The sequence below is a fragment of the Pongo abelii genome, chromosome 8 (genome assembly GCF_028885655.2).
Source record: "Pongo abelii isolate AG06213 chromosome 8, NHGRI_mPonAbe1-v2.0_pri, whole genome shotgun sequence".
Lineage (NCBI taxonomy): Eukaryota > Metazoa > Chordata > Mammalia > Primates > Hominidae > Pongo > Pongo abelii.
Window position 1 is genome coordinate 15,680,955 of NC_071993.2, and position 18,922 is coordinate 15,699,876.

The 18,922-nt window shown below is 39.8% G+C and overlaps 1 protein-coding gene across 2 annotated transcripts in view; it reads right to left on the reverse strand.

Annotated features, from left to right (window-relative positions):
• Positions 1–18,922, reverse strand: part of ITGA8 (integrin subunit alpha 8) — a 199,316-nt gene that overhangs the window by 47,218 nt on the left and 133,176 nt on the right. For both annotated transcript variants that reach the window (XM_024253918.3, XM_024253917.3), the window contains exons 24-25: positions 14,045–14,150; positions 10,735–10,893 (exon numbers count right to left, since the gene is read on the reverse strand). In XM_024253918.3, coding sequence (XP_024109686.2) covers positions 10,735–10,893; positions 14,045–14,150 — 265 coding nt within the window. The remainder of the gene's footprint in view (positions 1–10,734; positions 10,894–14,044; positions 14,151–18,922) is intronic.

The following is an 18,922-nucleotide window of genomic DNA, read 5'->3' on the forward strand; positions in this document are numbered from 1 at the left end:
GAGAAATGAAAAAGTAGGGATAGCAAGCACAGCTTGGCTATAAATGGAAGGGGAAAGAGGTCCGTTCTTGGAAGAGAATACAGAGTCAAATTACTGCACTTACTGTTTGTTTTGAAGATGGGAGAAATTTAACAAAGTTTATAGAACCCGAGGAATGTCCAAGGAGAGAGGAAGAGGCTGAAGATACGGGAAATGGGGATACTTGATGTAGCAAAGTTAATTCACGGAGCTGGAGGAATAATCCTGCTTTCTCTGGAAGCATTAGAAAGAAATTGAGGATGGAAGAGAGATAATTAGGGGTGTGTGGAAGGGTGGGGTGGTGTATTAGTCCATTCACACACCACTATGAAGAACTGTCCAAGACTGGGTAATTTATAAAGGAAAGAGGTTTAATTGACTCACAGTTCTGCCTGGCTGGGGAGGCCTCAGGAAACTTACAATCATGGCAGAAGGTGAAGGGGAAGCAAGGTACCTTCTTCACAAGGTGGCAGGAGGGAGAATGAACAGAGGAGGAACTACCAGACACTTATAAAAACATCAAATCTCGTGAGAACTCACTATCACGAGAACAACATGGCGGAAACCACCCCCATGATCCAATTACCTCCACCTGGTTTCTCCCTTGACACATGCGGATTATGGGGATTATAATTCAAGATGAGATTTGTGTGGGGGCACAAAGCCTAACTCTATCAGGTGGGGAGGGGTTTGGGATGGGGAAATGGATCATTCCTAATAGTAATGATAGAGCTATTGCGTAGGAAGGACAGAGAGAGTGGTGAAGGTTTAGGCAAGGCAACGAGGAGGATGCTATCATCACAATGGCAGATGCCCCTGTGAAGCTGGCGGTTCCATGAACGTGCGCCCCGACATCAATCTGTCATGGCACCATCAGGCTATGGGGTAGAGAAGCCAGGTTGTGGGACTGTGCATGACTGAGATTTTCAGGGCAGGGCCTTGGAAGGATATTAGAAACAGGAGGTTATGGGGGCTTGTAAAAGCGTGTTTCAAGTAACTCATCATGGAGTCCAGGCTTAGCAGGAAATAAGGTATGGCCAGAGGAAGTCCTGAGAGTGGGATGGGGTAACTGTGTCAGAGAAAGCATTTATACCAGGGAAGAAAAATTTTCTTGAAGAGAACAAGTGAGACCATCATAAAAATAGGAGATTGAACTGGAGGACAAAGGAAAGTTGAGTCGAATGGCCTGGAGGCAGGGTAGCTTGAGGTGTTGTTGAAGACCAGTGGTAGAAACCCTGGGAGGTGGAGTGCATGGACTGGAGGGGAGGCCTTGGATAGCCCAGCCCTGTGGGTGCTGGGACATCCCAGAACCATGGCAGAGCCTGGCACAATGAGGAGGAGGGGAAGCCCCAGTTGATCGAGGCTGCTGTTATGGTTTGGATATTTGTCCTCCCAAATCTCATGTCGAGTTTTAATTCCCAATGTGGGAGGTGGGGCCTGGTGGGAGATGCTGGGGTCACGGGGGTGGATCCCTCATGAATGGCTTGGGCCATCCCGTTGGTGCTAAGTGAGCTTCCACTCTGAGTTCATATGAGATCTAGTTGTTTAAAAGTGTGTGGCGCTCCCTGCCCACCCACCCTCTCTTTCTTGCTTCTGCTTTCACCATGTGAAGTGCCCGCTCCCCACTCTGTCTTCCGCCATGAGTAAAAGCTCCTTCAGGCCTCCCAGAAGCCAAGCAGGTGCCAGCTCCATGCTTCTTGTACAGCCTGCAGAACCATGAGCCAATTAAACCTCTCTTCTTTATGAATTACCCAGTGTTACGTATTTCTAGCCAGGCAAGAATGGCCTAATACAGATGCCCAATGATCGAGGATCTGATAGAACAGTTTTGATGGCATAAGATAAAAAGTGAGCTTAGACAGAAAATTAAGAATTGTGGAAATCGCTAGCTAAAATTCTCTCATATGTTTTCTATCATATACTATGTGGGTGTACATGTAGATTTTGCTTTGAGATGAATCATGTGAGTTTTTTTATAGGTCATTGACAATTATGTTACAGAGGTTAACTCTGTGGTCAACCAAGCTACAGAGAAGAGGCACTATAAAAAACGAGGGACTGACTCTTATTCCCAAGATATAGCCTATTATTATTATTATTAGCAGTAAGCAGTAATAGTAGTGGTAGTGCTAAAACAATCGCCCAAACAGCCAGGTGCGGTGGCTGACGCCGGTAATCCCAGCACTTTGGAAGGCTGAGGCAGGCAGATCACTTGAGGCCAGGAGTTCGAGACCAGCCTGGCCAACATGGCAAAACCCCGTTTCTACCAAAAATACAAAAATTAGCCGGGCTGGTGGTGGTGCACACCTGTAATCCCAGCTACTCAGGATGCTGAGGCAGGAGAGGTGCTTGAACCTGGGAGGCAGAGGCTGCCATGAGCCGAGAGAGTGCCACTGCACTCCAGCAGCCTGGGTGACAGAGTGAGGCTGTCTCCAAAAAAAAAAAAAAAAAAAAAAAACCACACACAAAAACCAATACCCCAAAGAAAACTCTTTAACTTCCAGTGTGGTTTCATCAGATGTATCTTGTGTACAAATAAAGAACATGTCCTATTAGGGTAAATTGTCATTCACAAACATTTTAAGTGGTCTCTCAATAAAACACAGGGCTTACTTTGAGCTACAGAATGACAGTGTCACATGGCAGGGGTTGATGGAACACATCTCTTTCTTTTGTGACACAGTTTTACAAATAGAGGAATGCCACTCTTAAGCACCATACTCAAAAGGTTTCCAAATAGCTTGCAAACCAGCTTTCTGAAATGACATTCCAGAAATTATTTAAAAACAAAACAAAACAAAAAGGAAGAAGCCACCCAAGAAATCTAAACAACAGTTAAAGCCCATTTTCTACATGAACATTTGGAGCCTCTTTCACAATTGACAATGAACCTACAGGCCATGGTTTTCTACCGAGGGTGGAGGACGCTGGCCTCTTAGCATCCATGATAGGCAGACAGTTCCCAGGACAATTTGTTAAGTGCTAGGAGAAGCTGGTGGTCACCACTAAAGTGTCTTCTGCAGAACAAATGAAAATGACTTCTTTCTGCAATAAGGAAATAATTGTTGGTAAACATGTTTCTTTCTACAGCTGCTACTCAGAATTTAGCCCAACAGGAATTTTCTATTTTCATCATTCTTTACCAAACTCTTCACTGTGTCATAGGTTTAAATTTATGGATTAAAGGGATACTGTGCAGCCAGAATGTGCAGTACAGTCGGAAATGCGGCATTTGAAAAAAGAAGTTGGGTGAAATTAGATGAAGGGCCCTGTGAGCCCAAACAAAAGCAATGCACACTATCTTTTTCTTGTTTGTAATTTGTTTTTGGATTTCAGGTATTCCTAGCACACAAGAAACAACAGACAACTCTCATGTACTTTGCCTATAATTAAACTGAAGTGGAGACAAGTCCCGGGGGGCAGTTCAGCATGTAATTTTCTTTAAGACATGAATGTTGAGGTTTTGTAGGGAAAGATAACCCCCACTTTTTTAACCTCCTGAAAAGTTCATGCAAAGCATAACTAAAAGAATCAACTCACTCCACTGGTGATGTTGATGCTTTCTTAGTATTTCAACATGGTGTTTTTACATTCCAAAATATATGTGCAAACCTGAAGACCATCTCAAAGAGAAGGTAAAAATCGCAGACTATATAATTGTTTTTGATGGTCGAGAATTGGATCTTCAGGCACTCTTAAAAAGGCAGATACAATTCTTCTATCACAGGTAGCATTCCCGTAAGAAAGAAAAAGCATACCTAGGACAGACTGACCAGGTCCGGGGCAAGCCATAGATGTAACTAGCACGTCACAGTTGGAGAGGAAGTAAATTAAAATTGACTACTGTTTTCCTGAACAGACCTTCTAAAATAATAAACAGCTAAGTTTTTTTTTTTTTTTTTCTGGGAGGAGAGTTTATAGAAGACAGCTGAGTATTGAAGGGGCAGGTAACAGCCATCAAATAACGCTTTAGCTAGGACATAAATTACGGTTCCTGTGGTCAAGGCGGTCAAAATGATTTCACAAAGAAATCAGGAGTTAATGGTAAAGATATACTAAATAATCTTCCTTTCATGTCCTGATTTTTTTTTTTTTTTTTTTTTTTGAGATGGAGTCTTGCTCTGTTACTCAGACTGGAGTGTAAGTGACGTGATCTCAGCTCACTGCAACCTCCGCCTCCCGGGTTCAAGCGATTCTCCTGCCTCAGCCTCCTGAGTAGCTGGGATTGCAGGCACCCACCACCATGCCCAGCTAATTTTTGTATTTTTAGTAGAGATAGGGTTTTGCCATGGTTGCCAGGCAGGTCTTGAACTCCTGACTTCAAGTGATCCTCCTGCCTTGGCCTCCCAAAGTTCTGGGATTACAGGTGTGAGCCACTGTGCCTGCCATATGTCTTGATTTTTAAGGGTGTGTGTGTGTGTGTGTGTGTGCGTGCACCTGAGTGAGAGACAGAGGGAAAGAGAACCAAGAACTGTTGTGCTAGGAAGTAACAAGAGCGCCTGCATTCTGAATTAAAGAAAACCAGTACACGAAGGCAGTTAGGAAGAAGAAAGTACCCTTAAGGATAAGACAAAACTATGCAAATTTGCCAAGCCACTGTCTGCGGGCCCACTCATTCTAAAACATAACTCTAAAACTCTCATCCCTAATGAATGGACGGTTTCTGTGTCTCCGCTTTCCATGTTTGTACTATCTGGTTGTAATTTGGACTTCCCATGGGACTGGTCTGATTCAGGAGACATTCTCGGTGGCAACCTCCAGCTTTCCACGGCTCTCACAGCAGTTTTTACAAACAGCATCGGCTTTCTCTCATGTTAAGCCCTTCTTAGTCTATAGAGTCTTTCAGGCCACTTTTATCTTAGGATTATTTTCCTGAACTTCGGCCCAAAATGGTGTTCTGTACTCTTAACATAGGTTATATGTGGGCATCTTATCGGTCTTCCTTTCCTAGGTACGGTCTCACGTCTAAGCCTTTTCCCTCTGCATCTCACACTTAGCTGTCTGTTACAAAATCTTGCCAATTAAAGAAAAATCCTAGGCTGGCATGGTGGCTCATGCCTGTAATCCCAGCACTTTGGGAGGTTGAGGTGGGTGAATTGCCTGAGCTCAGGAGTTTGAGACCAGCCCTGGCAACATGGTGAAACCCCATCTCTACAAAAAAAATACAAAAATCAGCAAGGTGGGGTGGTATATTCCTGTAGTCCCAGCTACTTGGGAGACTGAAATGGGAGGATTGCTTGAGCCTGGGAGACAGGTTGTTGCAGTGAGCAGATAGTGCCATTGCACTCCAGCCCATGCAACAGAGTGAGACCTTGTCTTAAAAAAAGAAAAAAAAAGAGGCCGGGTGCAGTGGCTCACTCCTGTAATTCCAGCACTCTGGGAGGCTGAGGAGTGCTGGGATTACAGGAGTGAGCCACTGCACCCAGCCTCTGAGGAGGGCGGATCACCTGAGGTCAAGGGTTCGAGATCAGCCTGGCCAACATGGTGAAAACCCATCTCTACTAAAAATACAAAAACTATCCAGGTGTGGTGGCGGGTGCCAATGCTAGCTACTCAGGAGGTTGAGGTAGGAGAATGACCTGAACCCAGGGGTCAAAGGTTGCAGTGAGCTGAGATTTCACCACTGAACTCTAGACTGACTGACAGAGTAAGACCCCATCTCAAAAAAAAAAAAAAAAAAAAAAATAGAAAAAAATCCTTTACTCATTATGAAACTTCTGGCTCCTCAATAGGTTTTACTTTTTCGACCTCATCTTATCTAAAGATAACAGTCTGTGTGCAGGACTCTCCAAACCCTAGGATAAAGCCCATCAAATAAGAAAATTGATAGTTTGAAATAATTATTGTACTGGCTTTAGATTAGTTGAGAAATACTTTACTCATCTCTAAAATTTTATTCCAGGAAGGATCTGGAAAAAAATTAGCTCTAATGGATTGCTTTGGATGCTGCAGACAGTTGAACATTTCAAAATGTTGTAGATGGTACGATGTGAATAAGGTGCCATGTTAAAATCCTCTGTCTCTGACCTAGACCCTGAAGCCTGGAGGGAGACCCTTCCCGGGCATCTGCTTATGCCCCTAAATTTACAGAAAACACAGCTGAACCTGATGAAGCAGAAACTATCACTGGAGAAACAGAAACTCAAAGGCAGAGACATTTTCATTGGGAGGCAAAAGAGAAAGTGGGAAGGGACGTCCTCAAGGGACTTCCATGCCCCTACGCTGGCCTCAGTTGGGCCCTGGGGACAATTCACAGGGGAAACACCAGTTGTGCAGCTCACCCAGCCTTTCCTGATCTCCTGCAGCCCCCAGCCTGTTGCCTACCGTTGATTCCACCTTCCCTCATGCCCTAAGGGTTGAAAGTGTCGACAAACCAAGCTGAGTGAATCCCATAAATCCTGATATGAGGCAAGTATTTATTTATTTATTTGTTTAGAGGCAGGATGTCAGGCTGTTGCCCAAGCTGGAGTACAGTAGTGTGATCATAGCTCACTGCAGCCTCCAATTTCTGGGTTCAAGTAATTCTCCTTTCTCAGCCTCCTGAGCAGCTGGGACTCCAGGGACTACAGGCATGTGTCATCATGCCTGGCTAATTTATTTTTATTTTTTGTAGAAATGGGGTCTTGCTATGTTGTCCAGGCTGCTCTCAAACTCCTGGCCTCAAGTGATCCTCCCACTTCAGCTTCCCAAAGAGTTGGGATCATAGGCAAGAGCCATGCGCCTGGTCCAAGACAAATATTCAGAATAAGAACTCACTGACTTCTAGAAGCATTTGTGTGTGGCTGCCCCTGCCCCACCCCAATTTAGTTGCTAATGCTCTGTGTTTGGGCAACAAGTGAGATCGTTGTGGGTGAGAACTTTTCACCACTGTTTTTTAAAGCAGCCATAGGTTACAGGATGATCCCAGTGGTAGCTTACAAAAGCAGTCAGTATCTCCTCCTGAAACTTTGGGGACATTAGGGTAACTTGCTGAGATAACCAAACTGTAACCAGTTTCTACTGTGATTAAAAAAAAAAAAAAAACCTGAACCTTGTTTGGGTCTTATCAGATGCTGAGACTTATGTGAGAAGACTTTCAGGGTTATGTTGTATTTGGAGTGCATATCCAGGTTATAGACCGGTTGTATTTCAGAAGGTTTTAGGCTAGATGTTTGGCATTCAGAATGCATTTCTCTTTAGAAACGATGTTTTAAATGGTGTTTCAGTTCTCAAGCCAGTCCACAAAAACCCAACTTAATCCTCAGTAGGGCTTTGATGCCGTCAAAGTATGTATTTGTAAGAAAAATAACAATGTCCAGGACTGCTGCCATATGAATAATTTAAAAAATAGAAGAAAATCCATTTGTTAAGTACATTACATTCAGCACATTACATTAGGTGGAAATCGATTTAATTGAGAAAAATTAGGAAGTATGTGGGAACTTGTAGGGATTCTCAGGGCATATTTGGGAAGTTGTGAAGGCTTTAGAGTTAGTGGCAATGGATCCCTGGAGTGTGTGACCTCTAAAATGCTTCTTAGGAAGTCTGGCTTATTTTTCACAAGTTTTCCTAGAGATCTGTGGGGGTCAGGGAGAGGTAACGAAGAAGAGAGCGTTTTTCCAGTGGGAAGTGGGCAACTTAAGAATACATAAGGAAGGGGGACGTTGACTACAAAGTGTATCTGAACATGAGGGAAAGGGATTTTGCTGAAAGAAAATCAATGGAATGATTAAAGAGGAAAATGTAGGAAGGAAACGGCCAATCCCTCAGCTTTAGAAAGCTGGGGAGAGAGCACCTCTCTTACAGGCCCACGGTGGCCTGGGACATTTTGGGGGCTAGTCCAGTGGGGACTGGAGCATCCTCAGAAAGGGAGAAGAACTTGTAGATATGAACTACTCACAGATGCAGCTGTTTATGAGACACTTACTACCTAGATCACTCTTCTTATAAAGAAACTGTGGAACCGAATAATCAGGAATTGAACCTTAGTTCACTTCCCCGGTAAGTAGGATTGGATACTGGAATTGAATTCTTGCCTTGACAAATGTTATTTGTGCTGCCTCCCTGTTCATTTTAGTAAGCCCATCCTCTGTCTGCTTCTTACTAAAAATAAAACTAAATGTACAATTTTTTTAAAGAGATGAAGTCTTGCTATGTTGCCCAGGCTGACCTCAAACTCCTCGCCTTACGTGATCCTCCCACCTCAGCCTTCTGAGTAGCTACAAACATCGCTGTGCCTGGCTATGGCACAGTTTTGTTTTTTTAACAGCAATTCATTTTCATGCCAATTTGAATTTAAAATGGTTATTAAAATTAAAAATTCCTCAGATCTATTCTGTTGAAGACAACAGGTAAGAGATTACTTGTTTTTCACTAAAGTCCAAGTCATATCAAGAAAAGATGATGTTTGCATTCTCTAGGAAAAATTAAATTGCCAAGTAAGTTAATAGCAACTTCACCAAAAAATTATTTAGCATCATAAGAGGAGAATAATTTCCAGTAGTCTCAATTATTTATAGCCACTAATATAAACTCTCTTGATTATCTGTTTTTTAATGTCTATTAATAAAAGCTCCTTTAGACTCTCTGGAGCATTTACTAAGTATAGGTGACAGTACTTTGAGAACCTGAAAGTAATAACATTTCACCTTCTCTATGAATTTAGAATTTCAAAAATTCACAAATTGCTATGATTAGTTATTTAAGGGAGATATTACTTTATATTGTATTTAAATCTTATATTCAATTTCCACAGATTGAAAGTTTTAGGAAAATGAACATAATTGAATTGCATTTTAAAAAGTATTAGCCTCAGAGAGAATTTTACTCCAAGCACATACATTAAAGAATAAGTGGGGGCGGGGCGCAGTGGCTCATGCCTGTAATCCCAGCACTTTGGGAGGCCGAGGTGGGCGGATCACCTGAGGTCAGGAGTTCGAGACCAGCCTGGCTAACATGGTGAAACCCCGTTTCTACTAAAAATACAAAAAATTAGTCAGACGTGGTGGTACATGCCTGTAATCCCAGCTACTTGGGAGGCTGAGGCAGGAGAATTGCTTGAACAGAGGAAGTGGAGGTTGCAATGAGCTGAGATGGCGCCATTGCACTCCAGCTTGGGCAACAATAGCGAAACTTCATCTCAAAAAAAAAAAAAAAAAAAAAAAGAATAAGTGGGGAGTAGGGAACACCAGATGCTTAGTATATACTATGGCTTGGTTTGCAAGAATCTGTCAACATTTAAGACAAGTCATCTATTAGTACTATCGCAGTCACAGTATGCCACAAAAAAACAAATAACTCACAACCAACATGGTGTACATTAAACCAGTTACATAATATATACAAACATATATAAATAGTGTCAGATATAAACTAAACATTACACTCAAAAAGAGTTAGAGGTCTCTGCAGAATCATGTGCTCAAAGAATCTATGACTGAAAGTACATGTTAAATGCAGTGCAGGATATGTAAAAGTGTTAATTATTTAAATGTTATACATTTGCATTTGCAGATGTTATTTTACAATAAGCTACTGTCCTTAAAGAATTTAAAATCATCTCAATGAAGAGCAAAGAGGAAATGAGAAAAAAAAATCGAGGAAGGAAGTATTTTAAAGAATCTTGTGTAATACAAGTGGCCTTATGTATTATTTTCACATAAAGAAGGAGGCTGTTGTCTCATAAGTCCTTTACTAATGAACCCCCTTTAGTCTTCCCTTTGAATAGAAGGCATGTTGGGTAGAAAAAGAATGCCTTTCAGAATGAGCAATGACCCAGTGTCACTGGCTGAGGTAGGGGCAGACCTGCTGTGTCCTGGCTGGTGGCGTGGGTATTCCATGAAGCCTGCGCTGCGCCATTTTTAATGGAGACACTGTGTCCTGGTAGCTACTAGGAGAACGTTCATTCTTACATGAAGTTATCTCCTAAGGACAATATCTGACTACAAGATGATGTTGTCTTTTGTTTTTCTTTATACAAATGTGGCATTTTCAAGGGCTTATGCTAATTAATTTCTTTCTTTCACAGAAAAACATGAAAGCCAAATTTGGATGTTAATCTGGATGGGATCAGCTCCTTGCTCCTTGTTAATGAAAGTCGGGCCCACACACTGGCATCAGATACAGGAGGTGGATTCTTGCAGAGAGGCAGAATCTCAGGTCCAACCCCAGCCCCTGCATTTTAACAGACAGCCAGGTGATTCAGAGGAAGTTTGAAAAGCACTGCTCTAGGCTTTAAGCTTCGATTAAAGAATAGGGTCCAGAACATTCCATTCTGGGAGTTCTCATGGCCCTTGGCAAATTATCACAGTTCTCCACTTGCTATGGGCTGCAGCTGGAAGAGCCTCTTTTGGCAAAGACCCTTACGAAATTTGGCAATAGACCAAAAAGACTTTAAAAATAGCATTTTATACTAATTCTCCCAGATGTGACATGTCTATTTATGATTTTGGTTTGGGTGTGCTGCTAATTGAGCCAAAAATAAAAGGTGTCTATTAAAATGGGTGAAATAAATGACAAGTCACCATGGGCAATAAAACTAAAAGAAATTTAAATTTGTTAGGAGGGATATTTTAAATTAGGCTTGATGTTTTAACTATAAAATGAAAAGGTCTGATCAATGATCATTGAAGCAACTTAAAATGATTTCACTCTTCTTTTTTAAACAAGCCCAGTTTGTATTTTTTTCACACCAGAAAAATAAAATCAACAAAGCCACTGATTAGACCAGACTCCTACCTTTATATCCTGTGGATTGATATTAGGATTAGTGTGGCACTGCAGAGGTCCCAGAGTTTGAATATGGAAAATATAGAGAAGAAATTCATCCCGGGCAGAGAAAGGCCAGCCCACCTCCAGGATGGTGTCACTGATGGTACTTGGTCCAATATTGTGCAGCTGTAAACAAGTGACATGTTATCTAATGACACAGCAGAAGGCAGAGAGATGAAATGAAACTCCATATACTCTATACCCATTTTAAAAAGCATGTATTATTGCTTTTAAGTCATCTGGACTATGACTATGGAAAATAAGAAAATTCAGAGTCGATATGGCAAGAAGCACTCTGAAAGCATCATGGGCTGGTGTTTAGAGAAAACTCTTCAATCTATGAAGCTTTAAGAGTGGATTTCCTCAGTTGAAGACCATACTGCCCTTGTCTGATAACTGTGATGCTGGCTTTAAATTTATGTTAATGTAATCGTAGCACTAGAAATTTTAATTTTGATTTTATGCCTTCAAAACTTAGTGACTCTCTCTTTACATTGAAATCTGCCTCCGCTTTCTTGACTACTGACTGTCAATTGCAACCATATGTGATGCACTCTCTTTCACCCTCTGGAAGAACGTCCATCCATCAAGCGCCAAGGCAGGCCCATGATCACCACAGTTCATTTCGAGTGCGTGTTTCAAAGCTGAGCTCCTCCTGTTTCCATCAGCAAATCTCAAGGCAAGAAAGGCCACATCTCATAAAGAGATGAACATTTTTTAACACATGAATCCTATAGTTGGAGGATACAAAATTGTTTGCCTAAAACACTAAGTGCATTTACATTTATTCCAGTGTTTTCAAAATTTAAAGTCAGCAGAGATTTTCTTCTTTTTCTTTTTTTCTCAGTTCTGAAAATTACATTGATCTATAAAACAATGGATAATTGCTTTTGCTTATTAGATGGCCTGTTTAATTCACCTTATCAAAGAAGTTTGGCAACCATTGATTGTATATTTTGAGTCACGAGATTAGCAATGTACAGAATATTTGATGATTGCTTTTTGCACTACCAGTAACTACCCTAAACTTTCATGATCCACATTTATGCTAAGATTTGAAGCAGGACTGCCCTGAGAATGATTGGGTCTGAATATATTTTCAAACTTTAAAGTTTCACCATTCTTGAGCAGAAACCAGGACACACAGCTTTATTAAATTATTTGACAGCTTTTTTTTTTTTTCTTTTTTTCCAGTGAGGTTCTTAATCAGAGTGGCCTTGGAGACTGTGTTATCCTTTTGCTATCAAAAGAGCTTAAGGCAAAGCTTTGATCCAGCTGTGGACAAGGCTCCTGAATCTGGGCCACAGGTTGGGCGGATGACGGAGGGTTTCATGCTGATGCTGCCCAGGAGTTGAGGCATCTTCCCTACGTTTGTAAACAGTTCATCACTTTTGAAAAGGCTTTATTGTTAATCTTAGAGGATGTTATTCATGTCCCTTGTAGCTCAAGATGAAAGTCATAGTCAGAATTACTAGATTAGAGGCATGAGTTACATAGGAAAGGAGCAGAAGGCATTAATTGAGAAGGAACCTCAAAGAGAATGCCTTGGAACATGGTTTTACCAAAATTCCATGCCTGGTCCCTTGAAAATGAATACGAATAACTACTCTTTACTGCTAGCATTGACTGTATTTAAAAAAACAAAAACAGAGCAAAACCAAACAAAAACCTGAATAACTACTAAACTAACCCTTTGCTATATGTTGGTTTCTTTTTAGAAAATTATTTATGTTTATTTATTTATTTATTTTTAGAGATTGGGCCTTGCTATGTTGGCCAGGCTGGTCTTGAGCTTCTGGCCTCAAGTGCTTCTGCCACTTCAGCCTCCCAAAGTGCTGGGATTACAGGCTTGAGCCACTGTGCCCAGCCATATATGTTGGCTTCTAACTGAAAAAAGTTTAAATGTTTCAGGTGATGGGTCAACAGATCCCTGTTCACAACTTAATGCCTGAAATGGGAAAAGAAAATCAGCTCCTTTTTATGCATCACTGGTTCACTTCTGGAAAATATTTTACTAATCAATGAACTATTTAAAATCTCAGAATAAGATATTCATTTCCAATTTGGGTTCTTTGGATGAAAAGTAAAATTATTTTTATCTATGTACCATCTACCCATCTCATATATTACATGTGCTTTTATTTTATTTTATTTTATTTTATTTTATTTTATTTTATTTTAGAGACAGAGTCTCACTCTGTCATCAGGCTGGAGTGCAGTGGCACGACCTTGGCTCACTGCAACCTCTGCCTCCCGGGTTCAAGCGATTCTCCTCCCTCAGCCTCTCAAGTAGCTGGGACTACAGGCTCATGCCACCATGCCCAGCTAATTTTTATATTTTTAGTAGAGATGGGGTTTCACCATGTTGGCCAGTGTGGTCTTGATCTCTTGACCTCGTGATCCGCCTGCCTTGGCCTCCCAAAGTGCTGGGATTATAGGCGTGAGCCACCACACCTGGGTGCTTTTATATATATATATATATATATATATATATATATATATATTTTTTTTTTTTTTTTAGCACAATAGTGAATAGTTCCTATCGTTTTCTATCTGGTACCTTCTAGTTGGTGACCTTCAGTTTAAAAGATGGGTGGGTTTTAAAGATATCTGATATATAGGAAAAAATGAAGTAATGTCTAGGAAGCTAGCCATTTTTATGTCTAGGTTGTTCAAATATTTTAAAAAATGGAAATAACGAAAAACAACAATGACAACAACAACAACAGTAACAAGATAAAGTGTTTTCACCATGTAACGGCTCTCTTACTAAGGGACAGGTGATTATATCCAGGATTACTCAACAGAACACTCCACTACACCCCACTGCAGTATGATAGCATAACAGCACGAACCTAGGCAGCATATACAGCTCAGAACTTGGGTTGATGTCTTCTAAAATGCTGTCTACTGTAGTTGTAGCACTGTGAGGGGCTCAGGTGGGTGGATCGCTTGAGCTCAGGAGTTCGAGACTAGTCTGGGCAACATGGCGAAACCCCGTCTCTAGAAAAAAATACAAAAATTAGCCAGGTGTGGTAGTGTGAACCTGTAGTCCCAGCTACTCAGGAAGCTGAGATGGGAGGATTGTTTGAGCCAAGAAGGGTCGAGGCTGCATTGAGCTGTGATTGCACCACTGCACTCCAGCCTGGTAGACACAGCGAGATCCTGTCTCAATAATAATAATAATAATGATAATAATAATAATGCTACATAGAATTTATTTACACAGAGCTTAAGAATAAACCCCTAACACAACTTTAACATAGACAATGGCTACCTCATAAATATGTTCCACCAATGGTCCAACCTCCTCCTCTTTGTGGGGCTCCTCTTCTGGTTCCCAGTTTTGAATGGGCAGAACAATCTGCGGAGGGTGTGACACTCTGAAACATGAAATGTCCTGTTAATTGTTGACAATGGCCCAGGTAAAGAATGTTTTACTAGTGGACAGTACACTAACAGAAGCAGAAGAAAGTGGCTTTCAATTTATTTGAGTAGATATTCCCTACAGGGAAAAATACTGAAAGTGATGTCCAGTAGAATGACTATAGTGATGGTGAAGATCTGAAACTGCTACTGTAGGCTCTCCAGCCCAGAGGGCAACTATTTTATAGCATCTCATCTCGTGGGCACTAAAGAAGAGAGTGGAGAGTGTTCCTGAGTTGAGATGAATAACCAAACCTATACATATATAAATACATACATCCATCTATTTCACATGTGAGAACGTGTGTGTGTGTGTGTGTGTGTGTGTGTGTGTGTGTGTATGGGTTGTTTAACCCCTGCTTTAAGCCATATCAAGAAATGGGACTCTTTTTTGCAGATAAAAAAAGTCTAGGATGCCGTGTGTTGTGTTAAATGTCCAGTTATGAAGAAATATAGCATCTGGTTGAAGGCATCAGAGTGGAAGAGTGGTCATTGTATATTCCTCCTTCCTATATTTCTTTGGCTTCCCAGGAAAGCCAGGCCCAGAGCCAGAACAAAATAAAGTGTGATTGAGTTATAGAGTGGTCTTATAGATATCTCAAGTGTGAGAGAGAGACAGAGAGTTAAATGGCGTAATCAAGGAAGTAGGATATTAACTTGACATATGATTATTTTTTCCTGTAACGTACACCTAGAAAATGAGCATTGGATAAATGACATACAATACATGGCATTATTTTATATAAAAAGCTGATTACAAGCTAAATTGTTATTTTTATGAAATCTTAAGAGGGTAGTCCTCAAAACCAACCAATGTTTTCTAGCAGTTTTTGGGTAAAACATGTCTTTAAAAGAATTCCTAGACTTTCAACTAAAAGTAACCTCAACAGAAAACATCTCTTTTGGCAATCAGATGTCATAGTGCCCTTTTAAAGGTATCCAATAATTAACATGGCTTCTGGCAACTTCAAATGTTAGCAAAATTTATAGGGTTATATTCTTACCCTAGGGCAAGTAATTTAATGTCTGTATATCCCTCTTTCTTCATCTGGAAAATTATGATAAACTCTTTGGTTTGTGTACCACAAATGTTCGGAAAACATCTCAAATGCTTTTGGTCAAAGTTAATTTGGCTGCATTGTTTTCTAGGAATGAGTACATTTTGAAAACAGACAACCCACAGAAATGTTGCTAAATTGCATAGCTCTTTGCATATGTCCTTACTGTGCAATATTAAATAAGAGGAACAGGGCACAACTTTGCTGGGCTGATACTGCGAACATTTCTACATTTATACTGGTTTGTCATTATGCTATGTTCCCTTTTCTGACTTGGTTTAAGTCATGACAGGCTCCTTTTATCAGAGAGAAGCCCAGAGAGCCTGGGTTTCTATTCCTGTCTTGACAATCTCAACACCCAAAGCTGGACTTTGCTTTCAGCTTCGCAACAGAGAGTTGAGTTCGTGTTCACTATCCATCGTCCATTGTGAGGTTCTTGGGAAACTTTTATTTATTTATTTATTTTTGCATAGAGACCAAACACAGTATAGAAGCTGAACACATTTTCTCTGAAAATTTTTGTTTTCATGGTCATCAATCCATAGGACTGGCCATAAATTCCCTAGGATCATAGAATCATATGTATTTGAATCTTGACCAGTACTATGGAGATGATATCATCAAAACCCTTCATTTTATACATGAAAGGAAGACTGTTGTCCAGAGAAGTAGAGGATTAGTTGCAGGTGAGATCTAGAACTCAGATCCTAAGTACCATCTACTCTATTTCTAATATAAAATGCACCATGGGGGCTCCTAAGCTTCAGTGGTATTTAGTGAAGATGACTTAAATTTCCTGGCACAGTTCTGTAACAAAAATCAAATAGAAGTCTATGAAGCAATATATAATCTATCAAAACATCATGTCAAAATCATTTAAAAAGCATGGCTCACAAAACTCAGTTATTTACCCACTGAAGACTACTTCATATCCAGGGAAACCATGGTAAAGAATGATTTTCTAAAGATCTCAACTAAATCAGTGAAACAGTGTTCATGGTTTTCTTTCTCTTTTTTTTTTTTTTTTTTAAAGACAGAGTCTCGCTCTGTCACCCAGACTGGAGTGCAGTGATGCGATCTCGGCTCACTGCAAGCTCTGCCTCCCAGGTTCGCGCCATTCTCCTGCCTCAGCCTCCCAGTAGCTGGGACTGCAGGTGCCTGCCACCATGTCCGGCTAATTTCTTTTTGTATTTTTAGTAGAGACGGGTTTTCACTGTGTTAGCCGGGATGGTCTTGATCTCCTGACCTCGTGATCTGCCCGCCCGGGCCTCCCAAAGTGCTGGGATTACAGGCGTGAGCCACCGCACTCGGCCTCATGGTTTTCAAAGTGAATTTTTTAGAAAGAAGGAAGAAATCAAGCAAGCAATACAGAATATATTGAACTAATCTGCCTAGGATAAACAGCCAGTGTGGTAATCTTACGACCCTCACTGCATAGCCTTCCATCCTAAGATGGAAGATAGAATGTTATCCCAGTGAGACCCTCAGATAAGAAGAAGACTGGGGTACTGTTAATGGTAACAATAAACATGAGAAATGAATTTTAGGAGAAGCAAGGAATTAGTTGTTTTTAAAATTAAACCTTATTTTGAGATAATTGTAGATTCGTATGTAGTTGTAAGAAATAATATGGAGAGATTCCATGTACCATTTAGCAGTTTCCCCAATGGTAACAGCTTGCAAAACCAAAATGTGATACTGTATATAATATCAAAACCAGAATATTGTCATTGACATAGTCAAGAACACTTCTATCACCACAAAGATCCCCTTTTACAGGAACATTCACTTCCCTCTGTCCTATCTCCTCCATATCTCTTGGCAACCACTAATCTGTTCCTCATTTATATAATCCTGTTATTTCAAGAATGTTATATAATTGGAATCATACAGGATGCAATCTTTTGGGATTGGCTTTTTTGACTCTGCTTACTTCCCTGAAGGTCCATCTGTCAATTGTTCATTCCTGTTTATGGTTGAGTGATATTCTATGGGATGGATGTACCACGATTTGTTTAACTATCAACCCATCAAAGGACATTTGGGTTGTTTGCAATTTTTGGCCATTATTAACAAAGCTGCTATAAAGATTTATGTAGGGATTCTTGTGTGAACTTTAGTTTTCATTTCTCTGGAATAAAGGAATTAGGTTTTCAGTAAGTTGAAGTATATATGCAATCAGGAAATTCAAATCTGAGGATTTGGTAGTGTGCTGTGAATCCTGTTTCAAATCCTTGTTTTCAAACCCTATCATTCCCAAATAGCAAAGACTACCATGTATTGTATGGAACAGTCTTGACTCTACCTGCTGTGGATGGTATCCTATGCAAACCTCGGCTGTTCATGTTTGTGGTCTCTCTTAGTACATACCCATTCAATCCTGATTAATTTACAAAATCTGCAATCTTACTACTCTTCATGAACTCAGTGTATGTGGTGCTGTCTCTTGTGGCCAAGTTTACTTCTCAAAGACATGTGCTAAACTGATCCTTTGTACCACAAAATGCATACAAATCTGCTTAAAGATGATGTTGTCTAGCTTTGAAAGAAATGGAACAATTCTCAGTATTTTTTCCCACTCAAGTAAGTGAATCCATTTTTGTTTATTTTTTAATTATAAAAAACAGTAGATTAAAAAAACTGCTTAAAATAATGCATGATAAATTACATCAGAATAAACACCATGGACCAAAAAAAAAAAAAAAGAAATTTCCGGGAGACGGAACATAGAAGATTTTCAAACAGTAGCTGTTTGTTCTTTGATGTATTAAACATTGAAACCAATGTTTTGCTGCATATTTGCAGGAAAGAGTTTTGCTATGTAAATGGCTAAAAAGGATTTTAACACAGTCTTGGAGAATAAACTGTGGTCAGTTGTTGGACATTAATCTAGCTATTTAAGTAACTGCTTTCATATGAGAAACCCAGTTTTAATGATCTGTTTTGATAATTGGCAAAAGTGAATAGAAATTTCCTTTTTTTTTTAACTGTAAGTAATGACAGTAATATTGAAAATATTAATCTCATAAAATGGATATTGAGAATAAAGACAGTTATATTCAGCCATTAGCTGTCTTGGATTTAGTTACGTCCTAACAAATAGAAACATTTCCCAATTTTAAATTTATTTTGGAATTAAGAAACAGTTTCAACTTATTTTTGGCTAGAAAAACTAAGATACACTAAGCTTAAAGAAGGAGACAAAAGTTCGTATACATTAATTGTAAACTTTGAAAAGATATAAAAATAAGATAGTAAAAAATAATGCTTGTGTTGTTTTCTCTGATTTTTAAAAATAGCAATTTTCTCATCGAGAGAGATAGGAGAATGAAATTAGAAGTCAACAAAAATAAGACATCTATGTTAGCTCCAAATATCTGTAAATCAAACAAGTCACTTCCCATGAGTCAACTCATGACTAAGGAAGAAATCACAAAGAAAACTAGAAAATATTTTGAGCTGAGTTGTAACAAAAAAACCAACATATCAACATTTTGGTATGCTGCTAAATTTATAGCACTAAATGCTTATATACAAAAAAAGTCTGCAGTCAAGCATAAAATTTCTGCATAGAAGAACTAGAAATGGGAGAGAAAGTCAAATCCAAAGAAAGCACAAGAAAGGATAACAAGAAAAGCTGAAACCAATAAAATAGAAAAAAAATAAAGAAA